Genomic DNA, 11,994 nt, shown 5'->3' with positions numbered 1-11,994 from the left:
AGTGAGATCATTTCTTTCTTTCGGGATATGAATACACTTCACCATCAGACCATTTTATTGGTCAACAACACAGTAATGTAAAAGTTGTATTTTTTAGCGATCCAATATGTAATATGGTACACTAATCATAGTTTGGTTGTAATCCATAGACGTTAGATAAATTGTCTAGATCCTCTATAAGGCTGTGCAGGGATCCTGTGGACTGTTTGAGTTAAAGTAGAGTCCTTTTGACCTGTCTACCATGCCAGGGAAATGTGTGAGTTAATGGAGAGCCATGACAGGGCAGTGTCCGTGTGCATGTGTGTTTGTGTGTGTGTAAGATAGGGTACGGTGCATGTGGAAGTAAACTGGGCTTTATGTGAAGTGATATGCATGTCCTCTGCTTGTCCACCCACCACCAGTGTTCCACTCCTGCTACTCTCACTGGTTCAGTCCAACTCACGCCAAGGGCAGAGACTGTGGCTCTCCGCTGGTACCATAGCCAATAGCAACATTTACATTTACATTTACATTTACATCATTTAGCAGACGCTCTTATCCAGAGCGACTTACAAATTGGTGCATTCAACTTATGATAATTTTTATGGGGGGTGGGGGAAGAAGGATTACTTTATACTATTCCAGGTATTCCTTAAAGAGGTAGGGTTTCAAGTGTCTCCGGAAGGTGGTCAGTGACTCCGCTGTCCTGGCGTCGTGGGGGAGCTTGTTCCACCATTGGGGTGCCAGAGCAGCGAATAGCTTTGACTGGGCTGAGCGGGAACTGTGCTTCCATAGAAGTAGGGGAGCTAGCAGGCCAGAGGTGGATGAACGTAGTGCCCTCGTTTGGGTGTAGGATCAGAGCCTGAATAATAATAATAATAATATGCCATTTAGCAGACGCTTTTATCCAAAGCGACTTACAGTCATGCGTGCATACATTTTTGTGTATGGGTGGTCCCGGGGATCGAACCCACTACCTTGGCGTTACAAGCGCCGTGCTCTACCAGCTGAGCTACAGAGGACCATACTGTAAGGAGGTGCCGTTCCCCTCACAGCTCCGTAGGCAAGCACCATGGATTTGTAGTAGATGCGAGCCTCAACTGGAAGCCAGTGGAGTGTGCGGAGGAGCGGGGTGACATGAGAGAACTTGGGAAGGTTGAACACCAGACGGGCTGCAGCGTTCTGGATAAGTTGTAGGGGTTTAATGGCACAGGCAGGGAGCCCAGCCAACAGCGAGTTGCAGTAATCCAGACGGGAGATGACAAGTGCCTGGATTAGGACCTGTGCCGCTTTCTGTGTAAGGTAGGGTCGTACTCTGCGAATGTTGTAGACAGAGCCATGTGACTTGGTATGTAGAGAGAATAGGAGAGGGCCTAGAACTGAGCCCTGGGGGACACCAGTGGTGAGAGTACGTGGTGCGGAGAAAGATTCTCGCCACGTCACCTGGTAGGAGCGACCTGTCAGGTAGGACGCAATCCAAGAGTGAGCAGCGCCGGAGATGCCCAACTCGGAGAGGGTGGAGAGGAGGATCTGATGGTTCACAGTATCAAAGGCAGAGGATAGGTCTAGAAGGATAAGAGCAGAGGAGAGGGAGTTAGCTTTAGCAGTACGGAGAGCCTCCGTGACACAGAGAAGAGCAACCTGAGTAGTATTACTTAGTCTATTCACCTTATCAACAAACTTGTTTTTCAGAGGGGTCTTTTTATTCTGTGTACAGTATATCATGGTATGTATTGTCCATTATTTGGGCATAGGAGACATGCAGCATTTAGCGATTGTGTTTCATTTAGGACCATTTTGTTCTCGGTTATTATGTAGCTGCTGGCTTTAAATCCTGTGGTTGGTATGGTTAGAGCTGAGAGAGGGTACTAGGAACTGGGATGATGAGCCTGACAGGGTGGTAAAGGTCACCTTCACTCACTGTCTGGCTGAGAGCCCCCCCCTCCACCCCACACACACACCCTCCCCGCCATCCCCATCAGCTGTGATGGTGCCACTACCTCCCTACTCTGGCAGCACCGCCACCGCCTGTCATCTCAGCCCTATCTCAGTGACCTGTAGCTGGCCTGCTATTTTCACACCACAGGGCTAATGGGGCCAAATGACCATGGCTCTGTCCCAAATGGCACCATATTCCCTATATAGTTCCCTATGAGCCTTGGTCAAAAGTAGTGCACTTATATAGGGTGCCATTTGGGATGCAGACCATTGATTCCCCAGGGGGAAATGGACAGGAGGACAAAAGCATTATACTCAGCCAGACCTGGTCATGTGGCTCTTACACTCAGTCAGACACTGTCGCCATGCTGCAATGCCACCTAGACTACCACTATTAAATGTTATTTGGACAGAAAATATGGCTTTTTAGCTGCGAGGAGTCTACAGTTTATTGATGTAGGCATTTATAGTCTGCCCTTGATGATGTCATGTGTTTGGGCCTGAGTGCCCATAGTGGCAGTGCTGCTGTTGTCCTCTAATAGAGCTCATTATTCATTGTATGTCTTTGAGAACAATTTTCTCTTGCGCTTCCCAAAGAACAAAGTATAGCTACGAGGTATGGATTTTCTTTGTCATTTCATTGATCCCCTCAAAAAAGTGGTTCCCACACAAAAACAGACAAACTAGGAAATATTAATTATTTTAATTATTTACTGGATCTACAATACATTACCAAAAGTATGTGGACAACTGCTCGTTGAACATATCATTCCCAAATCAGAGCCATTAATATGGAGTTGGTCCCCCTTTGCTGCTATAACAACCTTCACTCTTCTGTGAAGGTTTTCCACTAGATGTTGGAAAAAAAATTCACCAATTTCATGAAGCTCCCGACAAACAGTTCTTGTGCTGATGTTGCTTCCAGAGGCAGTTTGGAACTTGGGAGTGAGTGTTGCAACAGAGGACAGCCGATTTTTACGCGCTTCAGCGGTCCCATTCTGTGAGCTTGTATGGCCTACCACTTCATGGCTGAGCCGTTGTTGCTACTAGACGTTTCCACTTCACAATAACAGCGCTGACATTTGACCGGGGCAGCTCTAGCATGGCAGAAATTTGACGAACTGACTTGTTGGAAAGGTGGCATCCTATGATTGAGATTGAATGGCTGTGTGCTCGATTTTATACACCTTTCAGCAACGGCTGAAATAGCCGAATCCACAAATTTGAAGGGGTGTCCACATACTTTTGTATATACAGTGCATTCGGAAAGTATTCAGACCACTTGACTTGTTCCACATTTTGTTACGTTACAGCCTTATTCTAAAATGGATTCAATTGTTTTTTCCCTCATCAATCTACACACAATACCCCATAATGATTTGCAAAAATAAAATAAAATAATGAAATATTACATTTACATAAGTATTCAGACCATTTACTCAATACTCTGTTGAAGCACCTTTGGCAGCAATGACAGCCTCGAGTCTTCTTGGGTATGACGCCACAAGTTTGGCACACCTGTATTTAGGGAGTTTCTCCCATTCTTCTCTGCAGATCCTCTCAAGCCCGGTCAGGTTGGATGGGGAGCGTCGCTGCACAGCTATTTTCAGGTCTCTCCAGAGATGTTAGATGGGGTTCAAGTCCGGGCTTTGGCTGGGCCACTCAAGGGCATTCAGAGACTTGTGCCGAAGACACTCCTGCATTGTCTTGGCTGTGTGCTTAGGGTCATTGTCCTGTTGGAAGTTGAACCTTCACCCCAGTCTGAGGTCCTGAGCACTCTGGAGCAGGTTTTCATCAAGGATCTCTCTCTACTTTGCTCCGTTCATCGTCCCCCGATCCTGACTAGTCTCCCAGTCCCTGCCACTGAAAGACATCCCCACAGCATGGTGCTGCCACCACCGTTCTTCACGGTAGTGATGGTGACAAGTTTCCTCCAGATGTTATGCCTGGCATTGAGGCCAAGGAGTTCAATCTTGGTTTCATCAGACCAGAGAAGTTTGTTTCTCATGGTCTGAGAGTCCTTTAGGTGCCTTTTGGCAAACTCCAAGTGGGCTGTCATGTGCTTTTTATTGAGGAGTGGCTTCCGTCTAGCCACTCTACCATAAAGGCCTGATTGGTGGAGTGCTGCAGAGATGGTTGTCCTTCTGGAAGGTACTCCCATCTCCACAGAGGAACTCTAGAGCTCTGTCAGAGTGACCATCGGGTTCTTGGTCACCCACTGACCAAGGCCCTTCTCCCCCGATTGCTCAGTTTGGCCAGACTCTACGAAGAGTCTTGGTGGTTCCAAACTTCTTCCATTTAAGAATGATGGAGGCCATTGTGTTCTTGGGGACCTTCAATGCTGCAGACATTTTTTGGTACCTTTCCCCAGATCTGTGCCTCGACACAATTCTGTCTCATAGCTCTACGGACAATTTGTTTGACCTCATGGCTTGGTTTTTGCTCTGACATGCACTGTCAACTGTGGGACCTTATATACACATGTGTGTGCCTTTCCAAATCATGTCCAATCAATTGAATTTACCACAGGTGGACTCTAATCAAGTTGTAGAAACATCTCAAGGTTGATCAATGGAAACAGGATGCACCTGAGCTCAATTTCGAGTCTCATAGCAAAGGTTCTGAATACTTATGTAAATAAGGTATTTCTGTTTATTATTTTTAATACATTTGCAAAAAATCTAAAAACATTTTCCCGCTTTGTCGTTATGGGGTATTGTGTGTAGATTGATGAGGATATATATACTCAAGTACTCCTGAGTGGCGCAGTGGTCTAAGGCACTGCATCGCAGTGCTAACTGTGCCACTAGAGATCCTGGTTCGAATCCAGGCTCTGTCGCAGCCGGCCGCGACCGGGAGACTCATGGGCGGCGCACAATTGGCCCAGCGTCGTCCATGGTAGGGGAGGGAATGGCCGGCAGGGATGTAGCTCAGTTGATAGAGCATGGCGTTTGCAACGCCAGGGTTGTGGGTTCGATTCCCACGGGGGGCCAGTATAAAAAAAAATATATGTATTCACTAACTGTAAGTCGCTCTGGATAAGAGCATCTACTAAAATGTAAATATATATATTTTTAATCCATTTTAGAATAAGGCTGTAATGTAACAAAATGTGGAACAATTCAAGTGGCCTGAATACTTTCCGAATGCACTGTATAGTGTATGTTATTCTAGCTTGAAGAGCAGGGCAATAGACTTTGACCCACAAAGACTGTTTGAGTTCTAAGTTGGTTGAACGCAATGGTAACTTATTTCTTCACTATTGATGCCTTCTAACCACCACTTCCCCTCTCTTTCTTTCCCCTACAGCTGGCTGTACCTTTGACGATGACTCTGACCCTGGGCTGTGTGAGTACAAGCAGGGACAGGAGGACGACTTTGACTGGCAGCTGATGAGGACATACAACTGGCCACACACAACCCCAGACCTGCTGCGAGGTAAATCTCAACACTGTTACAATGTGCTTTATAACCTTAGGTCTTCATCTACATTTCTTTCTGATTATCATAATTTCTGATGTAAGTTTTAGCAAAGGGTCCCAAAAACTCTACCCCCTTTTCCAAATGCACACTTTACTATTTGTTATGGAGTATTTGGACAGTTGGACTATGTTTTTTTAGCCTAGGGCTGTAGCGGCCATGACATTTTGTCCGCCGGTTATTGTCATGCAAAAGACTGCCGGTCTCACGGTAATTGCCCATTAATTAACATAAACGACTTTAGCATCTCCAGGCCTCCACACATACTTGCTGCATTCAAGCTGCTGATGTGTGCCTTTGGAACATCTACATCTAAAAAGTCCCAAAAAAGCTGTATAATTTACACCATCACAATAAATCCATTTTTTATTTTAGTCCAGTCTAAAGAAACATTATGAAATGAATAAAATGTATTTTACAAGAACAGAAAATGAGTTGGCCTACTGTATGTTATCTGGCTATGCTCCATGCCATAGGCTGTAGGCTTGTTAATTTAGCTGAAGATGTGCTTATAAGGACCATTATTTTATATTAGTTTATAGTAAGAAGAATTTAATTGAACTTAGCTGAATAAAATAGAAAGGATATTTTTCCCATTCCGGAGCAAGTGTGCATATGAAGTGGCTATGTTGAGCGTGAAATTTATAATTTGAAACAGGTCCTATAGGCTAGATTTAGAGTTATTTGGCAAATTTAGATGTGAATGATACAAACCTTAGAATGTCTTTGAAATCAAAACATATATGGGCTGCATAATGTGACTATAGGCTATTGATGCTTTGAGAAAGTCTGAAAAAAAGCTTGCACTCAATTCCTTGCCTCAGGCTGCACAGCTGTTCTCGCATAAAGTGATCATATTTTCACCCATCAGACTATTCTCTATTTAATATTGTCTTTACTAATATGTCAAATTAGTTAGGAATGGATAGGCTACTTCGGTTTTATAGCAGAGCTGTGCTTAAAATGAGCAGCTGAGAAATACATATACAGTGGGGAAAAAAGTATTTAGTCAACCACCAATTGTGCAAGTTCTCCCACTTAAAAAGATGAGAGAGGCCTGTAATTTTCATCATAGGTACACGTCAACTATGACAAACAAAATGAGGAAAATAAATCCAGAAAATCACATTGTAGGATTTTTAATGAATTTATTTGCAAATTATGGTGGAAAATAAGTATTTGGTCAATAACAAAAGTTTCTCAATACTTTGTTATATACCCTTTGTTGACAATGACACAGGTCAAACGTTTTCTGTAAGTCTTCACAAGGTTTTCACACACTGTTGCTGGTATTTTGGCCCATTCCTCCATGCAGATCTCCTCTAGAGCAGTGATGTTTTGGGGCTGTCGCTGGGCAACACAGACTTTCAACTCCCTCCAAAGATTTTCTATGGGGTTGAGATCTGGAGACTGGCTAGGCCACTCCAGGACCTTGAAATGCTTCTTACGAAGCCACTCCTTCGTTGCCCGGGCGGTGTGTTTGGGATCATTGTCATGCTGAAAGACCCAGCCACGTTTCATCTTCAATGCCCTTGCTGATGGAAGGAGGTTTTCACTCAAAATCTCACGATACATGGCCCCATTCATTCTTTCCTTTACACGGATCAGTCGTCCTGGTCCCTTTGCAGAAAAACAGCCCCAAAGCATGATGTTTCCACCCCCATGCTTCACAGTAGGTATGGTGTTCTTTGGATGCAACTCAGCATTCTTTGTCCTCCAAACACGACGAGTTGAGTTTTTACCAAAAAGTTATATTTTGGTTTCATCTGACCATATGACATTATCCCAATCCTCTTCTGGATCATCCAAATGCACTCTAGCAAACTTCAGATGGGCCTGGACAAGCAGGGGGACACGTCTGGCAGTGCAGGATTTGAGTACCTGGCGGCGTAGTGTGTTACTGATGGTAGGCTTTGTTACTTTGGTCCCAGCTCTCTGCAGGTCATTCACTAGGTCCCCCCGTGTGGTTCTGGGATTTTTGCTCACCGTTCTTGTGATCATTTTGACCCCACGGGGTGAGATCTTGCGTGGAGCCCCAGATCGAGGGAGATTATCAGTGGTCTTGTATGTCTTCCATTTCCTAATAATTGCTCCCACAGTTGATTTCTTCAAACCAAGCTGCTTACCTATTGCAGATTCAGTCTTCCCAGCCTGGTGCAGGTCTACAATTTTGTTTATGGTGTCCTTTGACAGCTCTTTGGTCTTGGCCATAGTGGAATTTGGAGTGTGACTGTTTGAGGTTGTGGACAGGTGTCTTTTATACTGATAACAAGTTCAAACAGGTTCCATTAATACAGGTAACGAGTGGAGGACAGAGGAGCCTCTTAAAGAAGAAGTTACAGGTCTGTGAGAGCCAGAAATCTTGCTTGTTTGTAGGTGACCAAATACTTATTTTCCACCATAATTTGCAAATAAATTCATAAAAAATCCTACAATGTGATTTTCTGGATTTTCTTTTCTGAATTTGTCTGTCATAGTTGACGTGTACCTATGATGAAAATTACAGGCCTCTCTCATCTTTTTAAGTGGGAGAACTTGCACAATTGGTGGCTGACTAAATACTTTTTTCCCCCACTGTAAGAACAGTTATTTCACTCCATGCGTCAACCACTGTTTGAGGAGCATGCTCTTGTTGCGCGACAGGTGATATTCCGCCAAAACTCTGAATGCGATGGGCTCTCCAACCCTGTTCCTGTAGCTACCCAGTGCTTAATTTGGGAAACCAAGTGAAACCTGTTCGTGAACATCGATAGTAACATGTTTTCACAACAAAACATATTTCACTAAACTGCTGACAGCCCGTCTGTGCGATGGAGAAAGGAATAAAGGAGAGAGAGGATAAGATGGAAATGCATGGTGGTGAGATATTATGTAGCTAAAGGTAATGTCAGCCTATTAATTATGAAAATATAAAAAAATGCCCTATTACTAGGCTATTCAAAATCAAATACAAATTCACTATAATTATAAGCTAACTGTAACCCGCCCTGCACAATCAATGAACCAACAGCCTTGCTTAGACTCGTGGATGGAAATGTTGGAGCGTAGCATAAGGTAACCCAGTCCATCCAGTATGCATAATAATACAGTCCACACTCAAAGACAATTACTCAAATTTGTTTAATTTTGGAGTATAGGCTAGACCTATTATTTTTCAAAGACATCTTAAATCAGTTTTGTTTTATGTTTTTCTTCCATGCATAATATGCTGGTAGGCTATGTATTGTATAACTGCACAATCATTATTTTAATTCAGGGCTTTTTTCAGGATTGGGCTCATAAGCCTATGCATAAACTCTAATATGCATATGGGTGTTTGAATTAATCATCACCTTAGAAAGCGTTGTCCATTTCATTGTGTTAGGCTTTGAAACAACATCCACAAGGACAATGTTTTAAACTCAGTTTCAGCCTGTTTTTGAACTTCTTTCTTCAAATTGATCATCACAGTGAGGTGAGTTTTAAAAGCACAATACTGTTTTGATGATACGTTTTTGATATGATTTTCAATTGCATTTGTATTGATCTCAGAGTGGTTAGAGGGACAATAGAGCCCTGACTACCAGTCCATTAACAACCCAATGGTCGTTAGGGTACTACCAACGCATGTCCTGAATGCATAAAAGGAGATTAAAAGGAATTTTACTGCGGTCACGACTAGGGCTGTGGCGGTCACAAAATTTAGTCTGCCGGTGATTGTCAATCAAATAACTGTCGGTTTCACAGTAATTTACCGTTAATTAACATAAACACATTTAGCATAAAAATAATATGCCAGTTAGCAGACACTTTTATCCAAAGCGACTTACAGTCGTGTGCATACATTTTTACGTATGGGTGGTCCCGGGGATCGAACCCACTACCCTGGTGTTACAAGCACCATGCTCTACCAATTGAGCTACAGAGGACCACCCCTGGCTTCCACACATAGCCTACAAGCCATTTTAAAAAGTCTAATAAATCCATGTAATATAGCCTACACCTTCACAATAAATCCATTATTTATTTTAGACAGGTCTAAAGAAGCATGATATGAAGAAAATGTAGTCTATTACAGAAGAAATGAATAGCATACTCTGTGCTGTCCTTATGTTAGGTCCTGATCTGGCTATGCCAAATCGCTGTAGGCTACACTAGTTAATTAAGCTGACGAGAATTCCGTGGCACTATTTTATATTATTTCATAGTATGAAGAATACAATTGAACAAAGCTGAATAAAATATAAATATTTTCTCCAAACGATTTGAGGGAGTGCGCACATGCGGCTATTCTGTGTTGAGCGGTTACAAATAAATAGGTACTCCTAAATGCTTAATTTAGAGTTATTAATGTTGGGCTATATGTTTGGCTTTTTAATACATTATAAGGCTGCATGATGAGACTCTAATGACAATTTGAAAAAAGTCGCTTGAAAGGCATGAGCTTTGCTTAGTTTTTTTGCGCAGGCTGTACACACTCCAATAGTCTCTCATTCACAATTTGACAAGCACTTGATAATGCCTCAAATTTAAAATGCATTTATGCAAGTAATGCTTTTATTAGAAAGGTGCATTTTTACTTGAAACTCACGCGCTGCTTATATATGCCAGTTAGGCTCTACACCCCTTGTAAAGCGGATAAATGTGCTTAATTTTAAGAAATTATTTGGCCACTTTAGTTGTGATACAAACCTTATTAAAACATATAGGCCTATGGGCTAGGCTACATGAGGTGTGCCACTATGATTAGAAAAAGTCTAAAAAAAAAAGGCATTGTTTCTTATGCTGGGCATCATTCACAAGTTATAATATATAATGGTGGTCCTCTGTAGCTCAGCTGGTAGAGCGCGGCGCTTGTAACGCCAGGGTAGTGGGTTTGATCCCCAGGACCACCCATACACAAAAAATGTATGCACGCATGACTGTTAAGTCGCTTTGGATGAAAGTGTCTGCTAAATGGCATATTATTATTTATTATTATAATTCACAAGTGATAGGCTAATATTGTCTCCCATCAGACTATTCTTGATTAAATATTTACATATACTAATATATGTTTGACATTTGTTTTGATTTAGAATGGACCATTATCATGCACCTGTATCGAAACAGGGGCAGCGGGGAAAAAATAAGGAATCTATGCACTTAAATAGTGAATGGAGGACGCTTCTTCCCGTGATTTATTTTCATGTCAGCCAGGTAGGCTATACTCATTTTACATTTTTTTACATTTTAGTCATTTTAGCAGATGCTCTTATCCAGAGCAACTTACAGTTAGTGAATACATATTTTATTTATACTGGCCCCCTGTGGGAATCAAACCCACAACCCTGGCGTTGCAAACGCCATGCTCTATCAACTGAGCTACATCCCTGCCGGCCATTCCCTCCACTACCCTGGACGACGCTGGGCCAATTGTGCGCCGCCCATGAGTCTCCCGGTCGCAGCCAGCGGCGACAGAGCCTGGATTCGAACCAGGATCTCTAGTGGCACAGTTAGCACTGCGATGCAGTGCCTTAGACCACTGCGCCAGGAAAGTTGAAAAGTTGAGAAATAAATATAGTAGGTCTACCCTATAGAAAGCTGATGGGATCCTCCTCTTTTTATTAGCGGCCATCACTCTGTTTTATCCCGCAATTGCATAGTCTATAGAACTGTTGCGCAACATATGCTCATGGGCTCTCATGAAGAGTTTGATTAGATTTTCTAAAACATTTGCATTGATGTCAGAGTGATTAGAGGGACAATAGAGTGCTGAGTACCATGCAGTTAGCAGGTTTGGTAGGCTAGTAATGACCAGCAGCATCAGAGCTTGGAGAAGCCTAATTACCGTGACTGCCGGTGTGGCGGTAATACAGTCACCGCAAAAGCCCTATTTGAGCTTAGGTTACTATATGCTAGCTGGTGGAGTATTTTATTTGAGCCTGTCAGTATGTTAGTATGCTAGCTGTTTGATTCTTTCAGGCTTTGATTGAACCTAATTTAGTATGCTAGCTAGGTTTTGAAACAGGAGAAAAAAAACTGCAAATAGAACTGTTGAGTTGAGCCTAGGTACTGTAAGTACGCTATCTGGTTCACTATTTGGTATGAGCTGTTAGTATTCTATCTGCTGTACTGTTGATTTGAGCTTAAGTTACTATGCTAGCTGTTGTACTGTTGATTTGAGAGTAAGTTAGTATACTAGCTAGGTTTTGAAACAACATTTAACATTTAAGTCATTTAGCAGACGCTCTTATCCAGAGCGATTTACAAATTGGTGCATTCAACTTAGGATAGCCAGTGGGACAACCACCCTTTTTTTATGGGGGGGGGGGGGGGGGGGGGGTTGGGGGGTAGAAGGATTACTGTTATACTATTCCAGGTATTCCTTAAAGAGGTAGGGTTTCAAGTGTCTCCGGAAGGTGTCCTGGCGTCGTGGAGGAGCTTGTTCCACCATTGGGGTGCCAGAGCAGCGAATAGCTTTGACTGGGCTGAGCGGGAACTGTGCTTCCGTAGAGGTAGGGGGGCTGTAGATGCGAGCTTCAACTGGAAGCCGGTGGAGTGTGCGTAGGAGCGGGGTGACATGAGAGAACTTGGGAAGGTTGAACACCAGACGGGCTGCAGCGTTCTGGATAAGTT

At 43.1% G+C, this 11,994-nt stretch overlaps 1 protein-coding gene across 1 annotated transcript in view; it reads left to right on the top strand.

Moving 5' to 3' along the window:
* Positions 1-5,192: 5,192 nt before the first annotated feature.
* The window catches only part of LOC311122100 (receptor-type tyrosine-protein phosphatase U-like), a gene marked incomplete at its 3' end in the record, with an annotated part of 83,857 nt that continues 77,055 nt past the window's right edge, over positions 5,193-11,994 (top strand). The window contains exon 1 of the mRNA XM_084196511.1: positions 5,193-5,355. Coding sequence (XP_084052637.1) covers positions 5,310-5,355 — 46 coding nt within the window. The remainder of the gene's footprint in view (positions 5,356-11,994) is intronic.

This window comes from Coregonus lavaretus (genome assembly GCF_964263955.1).
Source record: "Coregonus lavaretus genome assembly, contig: HAP1_SCAFFOLD_1497, whole genome shotgun sequence".
NCBI lineage: Eukaryota > Metazoa > Chordata > Actinopteri > Salmoniformes > Salmonidae > Coregonus > Coregonus lavaretus.
This window is presented reverse-complemented; position numbering and strand designations above follow the sequence as displayed.